Source organism: Mauremys mutica, chromosome 6 (genome assembly GCF_020497125.1).
Source record: "Mauremys mutica isolate MM-2020 ecotype Southern chromosome 6, ASM2049712v1, whole genome shotgun sequence".
Taxonomy (NCBI): domain Eukaryota; kingdom Metazoa; phylum Chordata; order Testudines; family Geoemydidae; genus Mauremys; species Mauremys mutica.
The window spans coordinates 99,643,186-99,667,338 of NC_059077.1; the positions used below are offsets into that span (position 1 = coordinate 99,643,186).

At 39.4% G+C, this 24,153-nt stretch overlaps 1 protein-coding gene across 1 annotated transcript in view; it reads right to left on the reverse strand.

Annotated features, from left to right (window-relative positions):
* Positions 1–343: 343 nt before the first annotated feature.
* The window catches only part of ACER2 (alkaline ceramidase 2), a 30,078-nt gene continuing 6,268 nt past the window's right edge, over positions 344–24,153 (reverse strand). The window contains exons 3-6 of the mRNA XM_045022266.1: positions 23,291–23,432; positions 19,477–19,614; positions 5,289–5,426; positions 344–4,565 (exon numbers count right to left, since the gene is read on the reverse strand). Of these exons, the coding sequence (XP_044878201.1) occupies positions 4,379–4,565; positions 5,289–5,426; positions 19,477–19,614; positions 23,291–23,432 (605 nt within the window). The 3' untranslated portion in view covers positions 344–4,378. The remainder of the gene's footprint in view (positions 4,566–5,288; positions 5,427–19,476; positions 19,615–23,290; positions 23,433–24,153) is intronic.

Here is a 24,153-nt window from a genome sequence, read left to right on the forward strand (position 1 = left end):
CAGCAGCGCAGAAGGGTGGCAATACCATACCATGGCACCTTTACTTCTGCACTGCTGCCTTCAAAGCTGGGTGGCCGGAGAGTGACAGCTTCTGACTGAGGGACCAGCTCTGCAGAAGTAAGGGTGGCAACACCGTACCATGCGATCCCTACTGGTGGCAGCTCTGCCTTCAGAGCTGGGCTCCTGGCGAGCAGCCACTGCTCTCCAGCTGCCCAGCTCTGAAGGCAGCATCGCCACTTGCAGCAGCACAGAAGGGTAGCAGTACCAGAATCCTCCGTACAATAACCTTGTGACCCTGCCCACGTGTCCTTTTTGGGTCAGGATCCCTACAATTACACCACCATGAAATTTCAGATTTAAATAGCTAAAATAATGAAATTTACGATTTTTAAAATCCTATGACCATGAAATTGACCAAAATGGACCGTGAATTTGGTAAGACCATACCCATAGTGCTGGGAGTCTAACATGACTTACATAGCCCTGGGGGGTCTAAGTTATTCTGGGGGCCGTTTCAGTCCCTGGAGCAGCCAAGGATCAGGACAGTGCAAAGATGGTTAAGGCCACCTTAATCACCCTCCCCCTAAATTCAGAGTTATCTGCTACACTTCTTAGGGGGGCCACACAAAATCTCAACCCTAGCATGTGATTTGTCAGATGTTCTGCAGCTTCCTCTGATTTCATCTAGTGCTCTGGGCACCCAACACCTCTGAAAATCAAGCCCTACGTGCCTCAAATTGGGCACCCCCCCAAAAAAAAAATCAAAGGATGCTGTTGAAAATATGGGCCTCTGTGTATTCCACCACTACTTGGTTTTTGTTATACTTCTGAAATATAGGGAAATAACGCCCTGCTCCTGCAAACCAATTAGTGTTCTGCCATGGATTTTAACAGGAACAGTGAAAAAAAGGTGAAAAAAAGGTGGCTGCAGAGCCTGCTTAAAAGAGTTCCCCCCCCCCCCCTCAGCCTAAATGATATATACTGCAAGGAGAGAGAGAGAAAAAAACCCACTGTAATTTAAGAAGATTGAAAGAGTCATTGATTAGGAAAGAGTTTATGGCTTTAGGATGGGGGCGAGGGGGTCTGATTCTCAACTGCCCTGTCATGTGGTCATTGACACTAGTGCTTTGGTAGCACTTTGCACTGGTGGAAATAACAACACAAGGAGCAGGGCAGTTGAGAATCAGGCCATGTCTTTTCATCCCCTTAGTCACTAATGATTTTTCCAATTAAACTAACATGTTCATTGGAGCAGAGTACGATTTGGTTCATACCATGTTATATTTGTCTTTCCTATAGAACCATGTTCTAATAAATAGAGGAATGTGTTTATTCTGGCACATTGACAGTGGCTCTTGAAATGGGAAGAGCTGATTAATCTAGTGTGACATATCACTTTCTTCAGACTTTGGGGATGCTTCCTCCCTTTGTATTTCTGTAGTAAAGAACTCAGCAGCATTTGGGCTGAAATGGTCTATGTTTTTCTACAGGACTATTTGTATCAGACCCTCCAGGGTGCAATATTCACTTCACCACAGGCAGATTTTGGCCCTATGTCTAGCAGAGATGACCAAGGGAGGTACAGCCTTGTATATGGGAGCCCTCTGCTGGAGTAGAGCCAAGGTAGTGGCTCCTTCACTCTCCTTCCCCTCCGTGCTGTTGGAATACAGGGTTTGGCTGAGGCTTCTCTACACCCAGCTGATCCTTCGAGGCTGACTTAAGCTACACCGGGGGGGCAGACCACCATACAGCCAGACCAGCACTGGGGGAGCAGATCTTTGCACATCCTCACTTGCCCCTGCTCCACAAGAGCTGCACCATTCCATAGCAGAGGATCTGGGTTTTCATCTCTCAGTAGCATATTCTCAAGTAAAAACTGTTATAAAGTACATTTCTGTGACCACAGCAGCCAAGTATAGGAGAACACTTAAAGTTCCAGGACCCAGATCTCCTCTCGCTTACACTGCTGTAAATCAGAAGTGACTCCACTGAAGCCAGTGGAGCCAACACTGATATAAGACAGCAAAGAAACACGCCCTCAGTATGTGATACTGAAAAGTTGGTTCCACCAAACAGCTCTGGAACACTTGTCGTAAGTTACCGTGCCTTGCTTCCTAAAACTACACAACACACTTCCCATCTAATCCAAATTAAGTGTTAGAATAAGGTTAAAACAGAAATATCCCTGAGGCTGGCTATATATGGACCAAATCTGGGTAACATTCACAACTCCCAAATTCATTCCAAGTAAAGCAATAAAGGCCTCAGCTAACTGGAAAAGCATAATTATTACAGCTATAACAATTATTATATTTGCATATTTAACAAACTGGAATAAACTAATGTTGTATGAGCATTTCAGTTGGATTTTTCAAAATATATATATTGTAAAACTAAGGATCATCTTTTATCACTGCAAGTAGCAATACATATTTTAAATGGAGGGAAACTTTCTATATTACAGTAGAGATTACATCACATTGGTGCCTAGTATTGGTGACAAAGTAAGATATTGCTTAGAAGTTAAATATTTTAGAGAGGCAGGCCATAACCAATTCCTTGAAGCCCCACCCCTACAGTTTAGGTATGGATTTGGATCTCAAACAGTAAGGACCCTCTCTCTCTCAAGAACAGCTGGTCACAATAGTTAAAGATGGTAGAAGTCTCAGAAAATCAGTGACTCCATCCTTGCATCATTTTTGCTAAAAACTTGTGAAAACAACTTGCAAGATTTCAGTGCAAGTGACTTTCAACCATAGGCCTAACTAGGAGTCAAAAATCAAACAGCAGCCTTAAAACTAAACTGGATTCAGATACTACCCTTTTGGACTGTCCCTAATGTTTTACAAGACAGGTTGATACAAATGGCAAAAATTACACCACACATTCCTTCAAATAATGTAATCACTGAAGTTTTAAACTTCACTGCTTATTGGAAAGACATGCAGGCCCTAAATATGGTTTTAAGTGGTCATTTACCTTTTCTAAATAAAACTACTACTTGAAAGGCTTTAGTCAGAAACTAACTCTCACCAACTGGACTTGGAGTCTAGGGTTTTGTTTTATTTATTAATAGTTTAATCCAAATTTTAATGTTAATAGTTTAGGGTGGGATTTTCAAAACTGCTCAGTATTGGCTGAACGCTGCTCCCATTGAAGTTATTGGTACAACTCCCATATAATTTGTGGGAGCAGTTAGGCCAATATCAAATGCTTTTGAAAGTCTCACCCTTAAAATTTACCACATCTGGAGAAAAAAGATTAAAGCCCAGAGATAGAAGGGGATTTTTATAACCATCATATGCTTATTGGGAATATATACACTTTAAATGGGAAACTTTCTATATTACAGTAGAAATTATATCACATTAGACTCCCATGCGTCTGACAAAGTGGATATTCACCCACGAAAGCTTATGCTCCAATACTTCTGTTAGTCTATAAGGTGCCGCAGGACTCTCTGTCGCTTTAAATACGTTTGTAATGGCTACCAGGTTCCGCTACACCCCACACAAGCTGATACTCATCAGCATCCTGTAGATAATTTAGCCAAAAGTCACCGTCATTCCATTCTGAACTGTTTGAGGAAAACATTAGGAATTTAGGGTTCCTGAATTTCTTATTTGGATTTAAGGCCTGTTCTTCTTCTCACTTACTCTTGTTTTACACCAGTGTAACAATTCTGGGTCCGATTTTCCTTTGTTGCCATCCTCTTCTGCAGCTCAGATAATGTATTTAGCTACTGGGGAATTTCCCATGCAGTGCAGAGCTGCCACAATGGTTCTACACTACCCACCCTCTGCAGTCCACACGCGGAGATGTGACTGTGGAAAAAAACATCGCTGGAATACCACCATGGCAACTTATGGTTAAATGCAACCAGGTGCAAATTAAAGCATGCTCAGGACTGCTCTAACGTATACTCGGAGCTGGGCACAGAATAGGGGAGGCACAAAGATGGCTTAAAAGCACCTTTGTCCCCCTCACTGTTCCTTCACTAAATAGAACCAACATGAAAAGAGAATCAGTCTCTTACAGTCAGCTGTTTTGGCTGACCTTGAAAAATAGCCTTAACTTTGATATTTGGAAAGAATTACCAGTATATCATGATGGATGCTACATCAAAACCAGAGTGCAAAACAAACCCAACCAGTGTCAATACAGAGTTCTAATATAAATGTTCAGGAGCACCACAATAAACCTTCTGGCCTCCTCTCCAGAAAAGTGAGGAAAGGTCATATTTTACCATGTGTTAACAAAACACTTGTGAACACCATATGCATATTAGTCAGAAAAAAAACCCTAGCCACTACCTTTACCTAAGTACAGTCTGTGATGAAAAAATAAATAGATTGTTCCCTCCACTAGGTGCTTGATTTCATGTAATCTTCACAAGTGATTTCTTATGTGCGCAGAGGAGGGTGACATAGGGGACACCAATGAAAGCCCATTTTTCACTGGGCCAGAACTTTATGACAGGGCCCTGTTCAGGGATCTCGGAGGCAGCATCAAAGTAGGCAAAACAGACACAGCCTAGGTAAGCAGCAAGGCAAATGAGGATGTGCCTGAGGAGAATGAAAAACAAAGAAAAAAAAAAACCAGTCATGAGGATTCAGTAAAGATGTCAACTATATCACCAAGTTTTCAGACTAATCAGCCCCTACCCTTTTCTCCTGTCCCTCATGAGCCTGGCTAATGTCAATCCCTGTCCTCTTAGGACTAACAAGATGTAGTATATAGATAACTATACTACATATATGCAATGAATTGTAGCGTTCTTGGTCCAAACTTGATAACCTTTGAATATGCTGCAAAAGACACTTACACAGAGTTTGGAGGAGAACGTTGAGAGTATGGTCTTGAATAAAAGGGACCTCTGCTCACAGGTGGATAAGTGTGAAGGAGTGGCACTGAGCTCTGACCTTCCTTGTCTACCTGTCTGCTGTCATGGCTTTTTTAAGGATGGAGAGATTTCTCACCTCTCAGACCCATTGTTTCAGACTGATAACATTGCATTGGTTTACACTTGGAAGTTATGTCAGCATTCATAAGGGCTAGAAACTTAGTTTTCATTAAAAGTGAAGTTAGAGTTTGCAGAAACTAAATAGGGGCACATAAATCTATCAAGTGGATAGGATGTGTGAACACTACTGGTTGGGAGTCTACTAGTAAAGCTGATCATCATGGTGAAAAGAACATTCAATGCACAAGACAGCCTACATGCATACATCTGTATTAAGGGCTTCTTTTCTTTAAATGAAAGAACAGAGTTTACACACAGTACTTACCATACACAGTGCAAATATGGAAAGTTAAATGAAGACCAGATCTCACAAAATGCTTTGTCACTGATCCAGCAGAAAAGTGCTAACATCCACCAAAGACCTGAAAAGAGGCCCAGCTTGTACACACGCAAGTTTTCACACCTAAAAAATGACATAAGGAAGGGAAGAAAAGCCATTATCAGTCACTAAGCGGTTTGGCTATATTGAGCTTTGGGATGGAATCCAAAATGCCAGGCTGCATACTTTTAAGAAGCCTGAAGCTGCTTTGCACACAGTGCAGCATTCTGAAAAAGTCATATGTTGAGGAGTTTACTTACCATCAATTTGAGGTGCTGTCACAGTCAGAAAAGAGACTATGCAAACAAAATGGCACCTTTACTCAGCAGCTCTGCTCCAGGATACTCTTAATTATTGACGTGCAACTTTTGGACAAAAAAATTGTTTTCACTCCTGTTAGGACTAAAGCGTAAGTAAAAGTTCTGGAAGCCAGAGCTGGAATCCATTTTCCTTCATACATCAGCAACAGCCCTAATCCTGCAACAAGAACCACGAGGAAACAGGAATCTGCCTGCCCAGTTCTCTTTACAAGATAGGGGCCTAAATGCCAATTGCAGCATCTTTTTTTTTTTTTTTAACTGGTGATGATGCATGAGAAATGCCCAGCTTGACTTTCAGGTCTCAGGGTGAGTTTGCATGGTAAGCGTTAGAAAAACAAAAAAAACAATTATTCTTTTTACAGTACTTGTAAACTGAGCAAAACTGATTTGGAGTCACTGAAAGACAATAAACATGGAACTCACCTATGTCATTATGAGCAAGAGTCACTTTCCAGACAAGAACTACATTTGAATTCTTTGTTTTTTAATTTTTTTTTTTAAGATCAAGATTTTAATTAATTAGCACCCATATAAGTGAAAGATTTGGTGTCAAAACATGAAACATACTAAACACATTTTGTCTTAAGGAAAGAACAAATATTTAAGTAAAACTTTTACCATTTCAACACAGAGGAGTTTTTCCGATTGTTAGAGGCAGTGGTAAAGCTGATGGAAACTGGTTACAAGTCTTTGGCATTGGGGTCCATTACTAGCCTTGTCACAAATACTCAGACTGGAGTATGGTTTTCAAGAACTGGTTAAATATAACTTGGTCCCAGCCACACTGTTAGAACACAAGGGAAAGGTAGGTGAATTTTTAAAATTCTGTTGTTATCAGAACATTTATTTGGGTTTAGAATTTGAGTAAAAGTTTGTTTAGACAAAATCTAAATTTGGGGCCAAATTTTCACTTCCCCCTTTGATATAGCAAACATTTTTTAAAATTATATAAATATGAAGAATGATATGCTTTTTGGGGTGTGGTGGAGGACTAGCTGGTTTTTTCTACACATTATTAATTTAAGAAATCTACAGTTCCAAATGATGCTAACCCAAAAGTTTAAACATCCCCAAAGGCTTTGACAAGAACAGTTTCTCTGATGTTGCATGCTTCTGAACCTCAAAAATGAAATTCCCAATCTAGGTTAAGCTGGAGTTTGACTATGGATGGAGAAACAAACCTGTCCATATACAATAGTTCCTACTGTGGAGGGAAAAGAGCCATCTGTTGTGGCCATAAGCAGCTTGGCCTGTAGTTGATGAGCTCTGCCCTCAAAAGCAGGTGCCAATGTATGTACAAGGAATTCGCTTAGGCTGTAAAGTAGGAATACTCTTTTTTTAAATGTAATGAAATTTGTTCACCTCAATTTGGGGGGAGGGCAGTAATTGAATTCTGTGGTCGCCATACTTTTACTCAGGAGTCTAGATTCCTTGTGACATTAAATGTTACTTAGCCAATGAGAGAGTTCAGTACAGGAGTTATACAATATGAGGTCTCTTGGGACATGACTTTTTTCTTATATGCTGTCTAGGATGAAGTGTGGTTCAGCTTTGTTAGTTTTTCTACAAAAAAAAAAAATTATGCTTCTGGTTTTTGTTTTTAATTGGGTGGATTTTCCTGGGGCTCAAACACTGCCAAGAGTAGTTCTTACTATTGGTCAAAAAACACTCTCAGTAGGATTTCAGTCCCTTTTCTTCAAGGTTGCATTTTATTTCATAGTAAGAAAGCATAAGTCCCCTTATAAACCTGGCCCCTTGCCCCTGACCTGGAGCTGCCTGAAGGAGCCTGTCTATTCCTTGCAGATCTCACTCCTCAGACTCAATAAAACCTGTGGTATTTCAAGACCAAGGACACAGAGATTTCAGCATAAATCTCAAACATTTATTTATTAGCAACAAAAATAAATATTCTGCTTGTGTTGCAAAGAACACTATTATTATTGTTTGTAATAAGGAAACACCTAGGGACCATGATCCTACAAACACAGGACAAAGACAGCTTCTACCCCAAGGAGCTTACAGTCTAAGGGCTTGTCAACACTGGCAATTTACAACGCTGCAACTTTCTCGCTCAGGGTGTGAAAAAACACCCCTCTGAGCGCAGGAAGTTTCAGTGCTATAAAGCACCAGTGTAAACAGTGCACCAGCGCTGGTAGCGGCACCTCTTGTGGAGGTGGGTTTTTTTAGAGCGCTGGGAGAGTAACCCTGTTGTTTTATGACTGATTGCAGTACATACAAGTAAAAATTCCTGGTCTCACACACAAGTTTGTCACCCTCAATTTTGAAATTCCAGCATGACAATTGAGGGAATTCTGAGTGGTTTCCAACATCGGTCATTACCTGTTTGGATTTGAAAGCAGAAGACATCACATAGAGGCTAGCGGCCCTCTCCCTCTATTGCTGCCATGACAACCTTAACTCTATACCCTGGCACAAGTTCATTGCAACTTCTTCTTACATAATACTGTATAATCTCAGCTCACTCTGTATTGAGAGGGGGAATAGGAGTGGTAGGAGGACAGGGTCTCCAGCCCATATGTGGGCAGAGTTGTGACTGGCACTGGAATCTTAAAAATAAATAAAAGAGGAGAATTTTCTGTCTTTTTCGATGTATAAATTCTCAAGCTTGTATTTGCATAAGAAAAATTCAAAACAAAAAATATATAAAAAACACTTTACTAGGTGACAGCTTTCTAAAGATGTAGCTACAGTGATACAACATCTGAGTTTGCAAATTCAAGATTTAGTAAGATATTTTTCCATAAAAAGATACCAAAGATTCTTTTTACTATTAAAATTATTCTGCTTCATTTGAATTTTTAACGTGCACTTGGGATTAGGCGGTGGACTTCTTTATTAACAGGCACAAGGTTTGGCAGTGGATTCCTTTATAGCCTATAGATTAGCAACAGAAAACCTACCATGCTGCATAATCTTGTTCATAAGGATTTCCTCTTGAATTCTTTTGCACATTAGTTTTAGGGTCTCACATTTCCTTTTTAAAGCCATCTATAAATAAATTGACATTCAAAATGATTACAACTTCTCTGTTTGTACACAAAGGATTTCATGCTTCCACTGCCAGCTTTCTATGTTGCTGTTACATTCTGTTTGTTTCACAAGCAGTATATCAATATAAAGTGATTTTCCCAACAGAATGACATCTATATGGCTGCCACTGAAATTATTACTGCATGTAGAATGCAAACCAGGATAGATTTTAAAAAAGGTTGAATTCTCTGATCTGGCTGATGATCAAAACAAATCTAGAGGAGAGGTGGCAGGACATAAAGGTAGCTTTACGCATTTTGTATGCTAGCTACAATATGAAATAACAGATTTCTTCTGTAGTGCTTTTTTCCACTTCAAGGTTAAATAGCTGTAATAAGGCATCAGAAAAGGTTTTTTTGTCAAAAAAGAGATTTTTCGTCTGCATATGCAGATGCATCCAGTCAAAGAGCAGGGACACAGAATTTTTCTTTATACTTCCCTAGTGAAACCACACGTGGAATGCTATGTTCAGTGCTAAACACGCCATTACCAAACTGATATAAAATGCCCAAGGGTCTAAAGAGATTGCTTGATTAATACACATGAGAAGCCCAACAATGGAATATTCTCACTCACTCCAATGTGAGATGGATCAGGTCATACAAGACCAAAAACCCATATTGCCACTATTCATGTACAAATATCTAAAAGGTAATAAAAAGGTAATAATTGGAGATATACCAATCTCCTAGAACTGGAAGGGACCTTGAAAGGTCATTGAGTCCAGCCCCCTGCCTTCACTAGCAGGACCAATTTTTGCCCCAGATCCCTAAGTGGCCTCCTCAAGGATTGAACTCACAACCTGGGGTTTAGCAGGCCAATGCTCAAACTACTGAGCTATCCCTCCCCCATCTATGTGCTGATGGAAGTGTATGGATTTGCTGTCTGAACACACAACAAATGGACACATGCAAATGCATGCCAAGCTTTGACATTCTGTTAGCTAAATGGTCATGTGCATGCGCACACACAAAAAATCCGGTGTTCATGGTCATAAGTGTGGAAAGCAAATGCATATGCATAATTGTGCACATTTAACACAGAAAACCTGATCTCAACATGTAGCTGCCTTAAGCAATGGCCATGCCTACTAATATTTGAAGGGTGTGAACAGCAAGGAAGGAGAGTAATTGTGCATGCTTTCAAGAGCTTTAAGTAGTGGGATGAGACTGAAAATTTATGCTGAATATCAGAAAAAAAATTGCTGACAGTGAGATTTAAGACACCCCTAAGGAATGTGGTGGAGACAGTAGTTACAAGATAACATAATGGTCTCGGGATTATTTAAAATTGTTTTTATAAAAGTCTATAAAATAAGTAAGTGCTTCAGGGCACATTGCAAGAGGATGTTCAAAGGTAAGCCAGGGCAACCCCACCAAAAAGTAGGATGGTAGAGATGGTCTTTTCTGGGCAACATTCAAGGATTTTCTGTAATTCCCTGTACAGTGCCTAGATACAGTGATGGGTGCTTTAGAAATACTGATAGGGAGCAGCAAAGCTAGCCATCTCTCCTCCACTCCATTCACCAGCAATATGGGTGCGAACTTCAAACCCTAACTGGAACCAGGTAAATGCTATGAAGCTGTCCAGTCTTTTTATTTTAAAGCAAATATGGAAATGAAGTTTTAAAAACCTGTTAATGCAACATTAAAATTGAACAGGATTTGCACATGCTAAGGTTCCAGGAGTGTGGTTCATTCTGCCATATTGCAGATCTGTAATATTTTTGTCCCTCTTTTTCCTGACAAATGGTAGCTTAATATACTCTAGTGTAAATCTGGCCAAGTTAATTTTGCTGTTGAAACCTTACCATTTGCTTTTCCTGATTGTGCAATACATTTGCATGAATGCAGTGCTTGTATATAACCATAGGAAATGTAATTTAAATGTCTGTTAATAAAAATTACCACGTGTATGAGTGTCTTCTGATATTAGCCATCCATAGTTGTTATTCTTACAGGGCCAGCACACACTACCATCATGCTAACACCACAGGGGCTGCACTAGATTACACATGGAATTTATCTTCTTCCTCCTGCCCTTTGTGCCTTTGAAAAAAAATCTCCCATTTTACTGTTTCCTACCTTACTAGCCATCTCTTCTCCCATTTGAGATCATAATGCTCTTTTTATGGCAGCAATTTGTTCCCATGGAAAAATTAGAGTAACAAAAATCTTCATTAGGAAACACAAAAGGCCTGATTCACCACTATCCAGTTTGCAATTTACATCAGCATAAAATTGGAGTAATGCAGTGATAAATTAGGCCCAAATATCTTATTCTACATGGAACAGAGGAAACTACCAGCCTATAATTTTTTCCCTCCCTACCCAAAATAGTTTCATAGTGAAGGTTCGACATCAGAGTGACCAGATTTCAATGTACAGCTGGATGACTGACTGCACTTGCATGGAAAAAATCCCATTGGTTTTCAATAATGTTCAGATTTTGTATATTGTAAAAAGAGATTAGATGACCTCTTCTGGGTTTAGGAGACTGCGTCTGTATTTGAATCTCCCAGGGATCAGTATGGCTTAAAATAATACCTTTAATCCTTTGCTTTTACATTTAGGAATTTATCAAAAAACGTTGCAGGTATTAGATCCCACATTGCACAATTAAACTGACAGCTCCCTTGGGTCCCTTACAATAAATTATTCAAAAGCAGGCGTGTTCAAGCCTTCTGTTCTTCTAAAGGTAAATAACAGAGTTCCATACAGCTTAATGGGAGATGATCTTCCATATGAAACTCTTAAAGGTATTAATTTACTTATAGGCATATCTATGGCACTTGACACTGAAGTGTCTGAGCCCCTAACAAGTTTGTGATTTCTTCTTACAACTTCCCCAGGAGCTAAAGGCACATTATTATATACAGTTTCCAAATGGAAAACTGAAGCACAGATAGTTTAAGTGATTTGCCCAAAGTCACACAGGATGTCCTCCAAATGGCTCTCTATGAACATTAAAAATCCTGTGGCACTTTCATCAGAGTTCTAGCCAACTCCACCAGCCTCCTTGGTCAATTTCCCCATCTCCTCCTTTATTGTGCAGTGCACTATTCAGTTCCCACACTCCTCTTACCACAGAGATGGCTGGGTTTCATTTTTTTTTAAAAAAACAGGAAGGATTTAATGATATCTTTCCAAAATATTACAGTTAGGAGAGGCTGTTATGTAGTCTGATAAAATTGAATGGAAAAAACCCACCCCATTCATACACCATGAATATTGCATATTTAAATACAAAAGAGTCAAGAAATACTCAAGTTAAGCTTGATTCTTCTTTCTTTTACACAGACTTCAATGGAGTTATTCCTGATTTATAAAGGTAGGAGAGGAGAATCAGATCCAAGAGCAGGGTGGATAAAAATCAATGATTTTTTTTTAATTAAATCAGATTTTTTTGTTAAAATGCTTTTTAGGGAAAAAAACGTATCCAAAGATAGTTTTAATTAAGATACATTATAGCTCGAAGATATCTCATCATGGAATAGAGATTATTCTAATTCTATTGTATGAGACAATATATTAATGAAACGTTTAAGGAAAGTTTTGTAAATGAGTTCCAGTAGTTCATGGATTAGGGACCCAATCTTATTGGTTTCCAGGGGCTTCTGTATAGATTATTTAGGTTAATCTTTCTAACTACCCAACGGGACTCAGTGCTCAGTCTAGAAAATACCATCAGGGATGCTTAGTTTTGCAGTTCTCAAACTGTGGATTTGTGTCTCCAGAAATGATAACGCCTGTTAACAGCAAATATGTTTATAAATAAACAAACAAACAAACAAGGAAGGAAAGAGCTGGGTTGATTGGGGGAAGCAGCTGCAGCTGTGCCACATCCCAATCAGAGCCCAGCTGGCTCTATAAAGAGGCTGGGAGCCAGGAGCTCAGCAATCTTTCACTGCCTGTAGAGGGAGAAGGGCCTGGCTGCAGGGAGCTAGACACGGAGTACCAGAGTGAAGCAGGGCTGGGGAAAGGCAGAGGAGCTGGGGAGCTCCTGCCTGGAAAGCTCCAGGCTGCGGCCTAGCATAAGGCCAAGAGGTACTGGGGGTTGCAGGGGGCAGCCCAGGGGTAGGCAAAGGCAGCAGGTCCAAACCCCTTTGCCTATGATGAATGGCTGATACTGCAGTCTGCCCCAGTGAACGGGGGCTAGAGGGAGACTGGGCAGTAGCCAAACCTGAGGCAAAGTGGGGATAATGGGTTGGGGATTCCCCAGGGAGGGGAGACCCAGATTGGTGGGGTACTGCCAGGGGGCAGCACCCCAGTTAAAAGGGCACCGGGGTCCAGGGAGGGACGGGGGGGCCAAGAGGACAGGTGGATCACCGGCCTGCAGAGGGCGCTCCTGGCTGGCAGTGAGCTAATTCCTGAGGACAACCAGCAGGAGGCGCCGCAGGGGTGAGTCCGCACGTTTACATTTGGGTAAAAATACACAAAATGAGATAATAGAATTAATTTCTAATGAAATCTTATCGAATTTGAAACATGCCAAATATTACTCATTATAGTTGATTGTACTCAAGATCTGAGTAAAACCAAGCAAATGTCAATAGTTTTACGATTTCTGAAAATTGATGAAAATGCAGAAGTGAAAATGTAACACTTTCTAGAATTTATACCAGTGAATGAAACTACTGGGAAAGCCCTCACAGATGTAATTCTACAGAGATTGGAACACTGTGGAATATCTTTAGAAAATATGCACAGCCAAGGGTACGATAACGGCTCAAACATGCGAGGGAGACATGCAGGTATACAGGAAAGAATATTGAATTTAAACAAACAATCAAGCTTTTTTCATTCCTTGCCATGTGCATTTGCTCAATCTGGTTGTCAGTGATGCTACCAAATCATCTAAAGATGCTGTTTCATATTTTATCACAGTGCAAGCAATTTACAACTTTTTTAGTGCTTCCACACATCATTGGGCAGTCTTGAAGAAGCATTTTGAACAAAAACTCACACTTAAACCTCTAAGTCAAACTAGATGAGAAAGCAGGATAGACGCTATTAGACCATTCCGATATTCATCAGGAGAGATTTACGATTCACTATTCGAAATAAGCCAGAACTTGTCATATGATCCTTCATTTTGACATGAAGCTGAAACATTGGCTCAGAAAATGATGCAGTTTCAATTTTCATGTTTTCGGTTATTTAGCATAATATTCTAAATCAAATTAATTTGACCAGGAAAGTTATGCAGAACATAACCATAGACATATCCGAGGCAAAGACGATTTTGAATAAAACGCTGGAATATTTTTTAAAAAATTTCTTCAGATCCTTTATCTGAATGGTCTGTCAAAGAAGCAACAATAGCAGAGGATCTTGGACATTAGGAAAAACTTTTTCACTAGTAGGGTGGTGAAGAACTGGAATGGGTTACCTAGGGAGGTGGTGGAATCTCCTTCCTTAGAGGTTTTTAAGGTCAGGCTTGACAAAGCCCTGGCTGGGATGATTTAGTTGGGTTTGGTCCTGCTTTGAGCAGGGAGTTGGACTAGATGACCTCCTGAGGTCCTTCCAACCCTGAGATTCTATGATGATCTTGATTTTGAACTGACGTTTGCACCTCAACAATTCATTCGTCCTCGGGGGAAAATAAGACAGTTTTGTTATGAGGCTCATGATGATCCTATTCTCGATCCAAATGAAAGGTTTAAAGTTGAATGTTTCTATTGTATTTTGGATGTAGCTATAACTTCCATTGAAGAAAGATTTTGTCAGTTGCATGGTCATTGTGAAACTTTTGAATTTTTATACGATATTGGAAATATTAAAAATCAGTTTTCCAAATAAGACCTCATGAAGCACTGGCAAGACCTACATTTAGCGCTCAGTACTGATAACGCTGCTGACACTGATAGAGTAGAATTGCATGATGAATTAATAGCTTTTTCTGAGCTAATAAGTCCTAAAACTTCTCCTCTAAAAGTATTAGAAGTTATAGCAAGAAATGATTTTTTCACTCCAAACACTGCTATAGCATTACGCATTCTTTTAACATTACCAGTATCAGTGACTTCTGGTGAGCGCAGTTTCTCAAAACTAAAATTACTAAAAAATTATTTGAGGTCCACCATGTCTCAAAATCATTTGTCAGGACTCACAATAATTTCAATTGAAAGTACTATTGCAAAAAATGTAGATTTCACCGACTTATTAAAAGACTACGCAAGTGTAAACACCAGAAAAATTCAGTTCATATAAATTCTTTTAATTTATAAGAAACTGGAAGACACTAACGTTTTTCATTACAGTGTATAGTTGAACTCAAATGGTTTATAATTATGTTTTTGTTAAAATTAAATGTTAAAATTACACTAGTAGGAAATTGTTTTATTTCACTAACTACAAATTCTGGTGGTTTTTTTTTTAAATTTTAAACAGTCAAAACAAAACTGCCAAGTGCAAACATGTTTAAAAGCCAAAAAAAAGCGTGCCCGGGTGGGGGGGAGAGGGGAAGCAGCCAAAAAATTTTGTGCTTGGGACAGCAAAAAACCTAGAGCCAGCCCTGGATCTACCATACCATTCTTTCAATAGAAGGGAAAACCTATAATGGCAGCAGGTCGTAAAAGAGACCCAGTTTGGGAATATTTTAATGAAGTTCCTCTACCTGTGGTTAAGACAGGCATGCGTGCAAAATGCAAACAGTGCAACAAAGAAATGCAAGGCCTGGTTTCCCGAATGAAAAATCATGAGAAGTGTTCCTTCGCAGAAGGAAGATGCGTTGAGGGTGATGAAAGGAACATGTCTGGACATGCAGGATCTTCAGGTTGGTAAACTTTTTTATTTCATACTTCTTTCTTAAAGACTGCCTGTCTTCCTTCTGGACTATTCTTGAATTCTCATGTTTGAGCAAAAAATGTTGTTACTCTATCGTTCTATCATTTTAGATGCAGTTGTGATAAAAAATAAATAACTGAAATAGGCAGATCTTCCTTTTACAATTCCCCCTTTAAAGTAGTACTGAGCGTCAGTGAATGCAATAAGTGATACTAAATGAGCAGTATGGTAATAATTAAATAACTGCATTGACTTATTTTGTTTAGGAGAATCCATCCTCATCATATAGGATTCTGAAGATTATCCACCTTCAAGATCACCATCATTTTCTATAGTTTCAGAGTTATCTGCCAATGATAGTGTTTCAGTCACATCACGTATGTCACATAGCCACAGTATATCATCGCTAGCAAAGAGAAAAAAAAACTCCATCATCCAGAAACAACCATAGATAAGTTTGTGATAAGAACCAGCAGATTACAAAAAAAGAGGTAATTGATTAAAAAAATGCCCGGTTTGTTTATACAACAGACTCTCCTTTCCGTATGATTGAGAACCCACACTTCATTAACATGGTTCAGTCAATAAGACCAGGATACAGTCCACCCAACAGAGCAGATGTTGCAGGCAAATTGCTGGATAAAGTGTATGAAAGAGAAATTGAGCAGTGTACAAAAGGTCTAAAGAGTGAAATTGTTAACCTGAGTCTCGATGGGTGTAGCAATTTCCACAATGATCCTGTGGTATGTGCTTGTGTGACAACAGAAGAAGGGAATGTCTTCCTTACAGAAACAATTGATACATCAGAAAGTGCACACACAGCAGAATACTTACAAGAAGTAGCAGTAAAAGCTATAACTAACTGAAAAAAATTCAAATGTCTAGTACGCAGCTTGGTCACAGACAATGCTGCAAATGTATCCAAGATGAGAAGAAATTTAGAAGAGAGTCCCAAGCTAATAACATAAAGTTGCAGTACTCATTTGATGCATTTCCTAGCCAAACTCTTCAGTGTTCCAGAAATAAAGGCAATGTTGTTGAAATTGCAAAATATTTCCGAAACAGCCACTTTGCAGCAGCTGCTCTGAAAAAAGTGGGAGGAACCAAGCTAACTCTCCCACAAGACATGCAATGGAACTCAGTAGTGGACTGTTTTGAGCACTATATCAAGAACTGGCCTAATGTGATGACAGTTTGTGAACAAAATTGTGAAAAAAAATAGATGGCACTGACACAGCCAAAGTTCTCAACACTGGGCTTAAGAGAAATGTTGAACACATGCTGAGTACCCTGAAGCCTATTTCTGTAGCCTTGAACAAAATGCAGGGAAATAGTTATTTTATTGCTGATGCTGTTGAAATCTGGAAGGAACTGAGTGAGATCTTAAAAAGAGAAATATGCAATGACAGAGTTAAATTCCAAGCATTAAAAAAAAACAAATGGGACAGGCACTCCAGCTCATATTCTCAATACTCGGTACCAGGTCAAACCTTAACTGCTGAAGAAGAGGAGTTGGCTATGACATGGACATCCAGCAAATCACCCCTCCATAATGCCAACTATAATAAACTTCAGAGCTAAGGGTGAACCATTCAAGAAACATATGTTTGCTGATGATGTGTTAAAGAAAGTCACACCAGTGAACTGATGGAAGTCACTTAAGCACTTGGATTCAGAAACTGTTGAAAGTGATACCATCGCTTTTAAGAGCAGTAGCTACTTCTGCCAGTGTAGAAAGGATATTTTCTTCCTCCGGACTAATTCATTCCAAATTGAGAAATTGTTTAGGACCTGAAAAAGCAGGAAAGCTTGTTTTTCTTTTCCAGATTATGAACAAACAGGAAAATGAAGGTGAAGATGACTGAGTTAGCTTCAGAAGCCAATATTAAGTTTTTCATGTTGACCTGGCAAACATAGTCCATTTAGTTTTTGTTTTTTAAATATTTAACTATTTTAGTTAAACAATTTTAACAAAAACAAACCTGATTTTAAAAACTTGAATGTTTCACTAAATTCAAAAATTCATATGCTTGTTTTGTTAAAATATTATGTTTGCTGTTGAAGAAAAAAATCCAGAATACATAACGTTGTTGTTGTAGTTAAATAAAACAATTTAAATGTCTGTCTGGTGATGTTCTCCTCCTAATACAGCATGGCAAGAAAATCCTTCAAATATTAATGATTAACCTGTTGAACTGGAGACAGTTCACCTCCTAATGACTTCATAAATATCTGCTTCAATTACTTTTGGTAAATGAAAATAACCAAACAATCATTCATTTTCTGATATAGCTGTAAAAGTAATCTGAAAAAAGTTTTCAAAATAAATCACTTTAAAAATGTATAGTGTGTAACTTCTAAAAACGAAACCCACATCTATCTCTGAGCTGTGAAGAATATGTATTAACGTTATAACAACCAACAAGAATGCACTTTTATGTAGAAATCCATGATTAAATTTCTTCCTGACTAGTGATTTAAATCATCATTTAAATCAATCTGATTTAAATCAAATCCACTCTGTCTAATAGTTAATGTTAAAAAGTAACTTGCACTTGTTGCATATACTAGGCCAAATTCTCCTTTGGTGTAAATCAGTGCAGCTCCACTGACTTCAATGCAGGTAATCCAGTTTACATCAGCTGAGTATCAGGCCCTATGTATTTAGGTATACATGTAATGACCTAATTAATCATTGGAAATACATGCAATGTGAGAGAGTCCAAACAGCTGGGTTGGAGCGGAGTGAGTTCACATCATTGCTGGTATAACAGTGCAGCAGCAACAAAAAGACCACCCTGACATTAGCCCCCCTGTCATAAGCAGACAGTTAAGGGCTAATTCCTCTTTTACCTGTAAAGGGCTAAGAAGTTCACATTGCCTAGCTGACACCCGATCAGAGGAACCAATGGCGGGACAAGATGTTTTTCAAGAGGGAGGAGGGAAATCAGTCTTTGTTCAGAAAAGTTTGTGCCGGAGTGAAGGATCCAGGAATCAGCCATCTAACATTTCTTAAAAGTAGTAAGTGTTTAGAGAAGGAACGTATTAGATTATGTTTATTTTCTTTTGTGACTTCGTTTTGCATAAGAGGGAGAATCAAATTGGGTGTCTCTGTGTAATTAAGGTTTTTTCCCAGAGGGACATCCTCTGTGTTTTGAATCTGTTGTCTGTGAGAGTAGCTTAAATGCTAATCTCACAGAGGTATTCCTTTCACCCTTTTCCTTTAATTAAGTCTTCTTTTAAAGAACCTGATTGATTTTTTCCTTGTTTTAAGATCCAAGGGTTTTTTGGGTCTGGGCTCTCCAGGAATTGGTGGGGCTGAATCAGTCTCAATCCTGCCAGGAAAAAGGGGGATGAGGACTGGGGAAATAATTTGCGGGAAGGTAGAGTTCCAAGTGGCTCTCCCCTAAGATTTGGAACACGATTGGTGGTGGCAGCTTACTGTTAACCTAAGCTGGTAAATAAGTTTAGGGGTTATCTCATGCAGGTCCCCACATCTGTACCCTAAAAGTTCAGAGTGGGGGGTGACACCTTGACAACCCCCTTTCCTCCCTCCCCTGCACAGCAAGCAGGAGGCTTGGGGAGCAGCTCCAAGGCAGAGGGCAGGAGAAGCACATGGCAGTGGGGGGAGGGACAGCTGCAACTGCTAGCCTGCTGGGCAGCTACAGCACAGGGAACTTAGGGGAGCTGATAGGGGGGCTGCCGGTCCACCCTGGTTCCAAGCCCCCACCAGCTAGATGCAACGGGCTGCTCTTCCTGCAAGCACTGGACAAAGCAGGTGGCTGCCAAAGACGTTAGAAGGGAGCATTGCACAACTTTAAACAAGCATGTTCCCTAATAGATCAGCACCGTAACTACGAAACAACATTAACTGGGACGACTAAGTGAGGAGTTACTGTATTTGTATCTAGAATGAAACCCACAGAAAACAAGCATCAAGAAAGGCTGCTTCACATACAGAAGAAAGACACCTACCTCTTCAACTCAGCAATAAGCAGAGCAGTACAGGGGACACCTAGTGTCATTAATGAGATGTTGTTGATAGCAGGCTTAATGAATGCAAGGCATGTAGTAACTCCAGAAAGGACACCAACTGCAGCTTTAAACCTTGCCCTGAATAATTAAAGAAAAAGTGTACATTTTACTTTAATTAAACCTTAAATTAATGATAAACAAGAAAAGGCAACAATAAAATCCTAAAAATGTTTAAAATTGTTGTAAACAACATTTTATTTCTTTGAATAGAAAAAGAAACGACGCACACTATGACAACATGATGTGTACAGAATGTCTACTTTGGCCCTGATCTGGCAAAGATTGACTGTGCATACATGTGTGTCTCATGGATAAGTCTTTGCAAGACTGCAGCCTTGAAAGTTTAATATTTTATATACACACTGATCATATTCTGATCTGTCTTATTCCAGTATAAATCGTGAGCTATTCCACTGCATTCGACTGAGTTACAAAGTGTAAAACCAGTGCCGTGTTGCCAATTCTCATTATTTTACGAGTATCATGATATTTTATTATTTTCCTTAAAGCCCTATTTACTTGAATCATGTTATGTTAGAATCTCAACTTTTATTTATTTGTTTTTAATAAAGTATCTTTCTAGTTCGCCTGCTTGCAGAGAAAAGCTTGCAAACCTGAAATCTAAAGGTTCAAAACCTCACAAAGCTAATAAAATCTAAAAATAAAAAAATCTCTTTTTTATATATGTCATGATTCTTAAACCAATGATTTTGGGGGGCCTGACTTGTGTTTTTTTGAGTCTATGCACAGAACAGTTGCTGGCTGTAACATTAAGTTATGTAAAGCAATGACTAAAGGATATTTTTTGGCTAATTCTTATGTGATCATATATTTTTGGACAGCATGAAATGACCTATAGTTGAATCAAATGTCAAAATGCTGCCAACCACGTAACGAATCCTGTACAAAACCTCTGCTTCATTTTTGCTTTTGGGAGTGAAAGAGCAGGCATCGTGTCCTGTAAAAGCACTGTGTTGCAATATGCAGAAGTAAACAAGATTCACACAGCTGGGACAAAAAGTCATGAGATTGGAATGACAACAGCATATGGTCATTTAAGATGCACTTTTCGTAATGAAAGCAATTTGAGGAGTGTTCTGGTGGAAAGTTCAAATCAAAGATGTTTTTAAAATAAGATGATCCTCCAATAAGATTTGTGACAAAAACAAAAGAGCTGATCCTAGGAAGGCAGGAAGCAATGGAGTACTCTAATATTAGCAATTAGTGGGTCTGGAGATAAACAGTTGGAAAAGAATAGCATAAGGAAGGACAGTAGAGCGTGACAAGATTATGTGGTTATTCAATGCAGTTACGTGCAATGCAATGAGCTTCAAGACACAATCAGGGAACCATCCTGAATTCTTTGAGATAGATTTTACCTGAGTTAATATCTTTTATTAGGACCATCATCTGTTGGTGAGAGAGACAAGCTTTCAGCTTACACAGAGCTCTTTTTGAGGTCTGGAAAAAGGTACTCAGAGCATCACAGTGAAATACAAAGTGGAACAGCTGGTTTAACATAAATAGTTAACACATATTTCAAGAGACTATTCATCGTGGCGTGAAATGGCCTGATAACACCACTCCAGTCACAGGGGGAAAAGGAAAAAAAAAACTGGGGATGTGATACAATCTAGACCAGGAGTCAGCAACCTTTCAGAAGTGATGTGCCGAGTCTTCATTTATTTACTCTAATTTAAGGTTTCGCATGCCAGTAATACATTTTAACATTTTTAGGTCTCTTTCTATAAGTCTATAATATATAACTAAAACGACTGTTGTATGTAAAGTAAATAAGGTTTTTAAAATGTTTAAGAAGCTTCATTTAAAATTAAATTAAAATGTAGAGCCCCCCGGACCGGTGGCCAGGACCTGGGCAGTTCGAGTGCCACTGAAAATCAGCTTGTGTGCCGCCTTCAGCACCCGTGCCATAGGTTGCCTACCCCTGATCTAGACTAATAAGCAGCTCTACCACCCCTACACTACAACACTGTGCCTTACAATGCCTTGCTGAAGTAGCTCCCACCTAGGCAACTCACGAACAGCCTTCCAGCAGGCAAGCCACACCCTGTTTATGTATAACTACAGCCTGCCAACCACACCCTGGCTCTCACCAGCCTTTGTAATACTGCAGGGTGACCCCCATACACCCACAGTCTTAGATTTCCACCCAGAAAGGTATGTCCTGTACTGCCCAGCCTTCTCTGGACAATGCAAGTATATTAGGTCCATTATTTCTTTAAAGGAGTTTCCCAGACACTTCAATTTAAACACAATGGATTAGATAAAACCAATTTATTAATTACGAAAAGATAGATTTTAAGTGAGTACAAGTAATGTAACCATTTCTGACTTTTTGTGTTTCAATAAAAATTAAGATAAAAGGCTACTGGCGCCTAACTTAACAAACGATGTTAAATTCAAAGCAAAGTTTTCTCACCACAGGCTTTCAGCAGTCTTACTGACCAAGCTTCTCGGGTCAGGACCCCTCCCCCAGCGCAGTAGCTGCTTCCTTTGTCCTTTCAAGTGCAGTGAATCAATGGGCATGGGGGGTCCTTTGGGGTGTCTTCCCCTTCTTTTTATTGTTCTGTCCCCCCTTTGAGAAGCATTTCCAGCTGGGAGTAAGGCAACAGGCAGTTTGTGTAGCAGGATGTTCTCTGCTGCTTTTTTTCCCTCACCCTGTTTGAGCTTTGTTTCCCTTCCTGCTTGATGACTCTGTTTACTACTTAAATGCAAGTTAAGCAGAGCACAGATTCCCTTGTTTAGGACAGACCTGTTTGACAACATGTGTTAATAACACCATACAGTGGAATCTTATAACTTCACATTGCCATACATTTTACCAGAACAATAATGGCAAGCAAATTATGAGGTTTTAAAATGATACCTCACAAGACATATTTTGTACAAAGGTTATTACAATAGCGCGCAGAGTGTGAATACAGGAGTACATTCTGTCACGGGGTGGGATGAGGGAGTTAAGTGGACTTTAGACTGTTGTAATAAGCCATAAATCCAGCGTCTCTACTCAGTCCATACCTCCACTGCTGTCAACCCACAACACACCTTTCAAGATCTATATGTGTGTGTAGGACCTATCACATACGGTGCACTTCATCCAGTGCACTAAATGCGTCAGTAACAACTATGTGGGTGAAACAAGACAATCATTACACACATAAATGAACTCACACAGAAAAATGATAAAAGACAAAAACACCCTATCACATGTCGGCGATCACTTTTCACAGAGCGATCATTCTATATCTGACCTCTTAGCCCTCATCCTCAAAGGAAACTTGCATGACACCTTCAAAAGATAAGCCTGGGAGCTTAAATTCTTAACTTTGCTAGATACTAAAAATCATGGACCGAATAGAGACACTGGATTTATGGCCTATTACAACAATCTATTGCCCACTTAAACACTCTGCTCAGCGCTTTTTCCCCCCCTTCCCTTCCATGACTGGAGAGGTGTTAATGGGTCACTTCACCTTGAATGGTCTCTTGAAACATGAGTTAAATATTTACGCTAAACAATCTGTTCCACTTTGTATTTAGCTATGACGCTCCGAATGCATTTCCCAGACTTGACGAAGAACTCCGTGTAAGCTGGAAAGCTTTTCTCTCTCACCAACAGAAGTTGGTCCAATAAAAGTTACTAACACACCCACCTTTTCTCTCTAATATCCTGTGACTGACACTGCTACAACAACACTGCATATATATATAGAGAGAGAGAGAGAGATATTACCTGTCATTTCGAAAAACTTTTGGGAGGTATCTTCTGGGGAACCACATGGCCAGAGCACACATCAGGACCCAAAGAATAGCCAGCTCATCTAGCATCTGACCCAGGAAACTGAGTGTAGCATGGAAATAGACAGATCCAATTCCTGGATGAATCAATTAAAAAGCCAATATGAAGTTACAGTAGTGTATGGCACTAAAATGTGCTGCTTAACAATGGACCTAATAGTACATGCTTTGACATAGAGATCATTCTGTCTGGAAATGGCAGAAAGACTTAAACACCACCACAATTGGTGGCAGCTAAAACTTATTGCAAAACAACTGATTTATGAAAAGGGCAAATGTCAGCTCTAAATAGCAAAATGGAGCTTATGTAAAGGAAACAGCACATCAGGGTATCACTATTAATGAAATGGGCACAGTATTATTTAAAAAACACACACACAACCCCCACAACTCCAAACTAAACAACTAAAAACAACTACAAATAGAGATACTCCCTCCCAGCCAGTGAGAAAGTCAAACAAGGGTAGCAGCAGGTGGTGGCTAAACCTTAACATGATTTACAGGTGGAAAATCCCATGCTCTTTTACAGAGCCATGCAACCTGCACAATAATTCTTTGCCCCATCTATGTAGTATTTCAAAATCTTCCATTGTTGCTGACAATGGAAACATTAATGATCCTCTGTACATAAAATGGGTAAACATTCACTTCTATGAAGAGAAATTATCAGCATGTTACAAACAAAAGGCTCCTGAACGCCTCCCAAATGATGCTAAATATCCTCAACTACTACTAAAGTAATGGGATGCGGGTGCTCAGCATTGCTCAGGATCAAGCCCAAATGTAGCAAGAGCAATT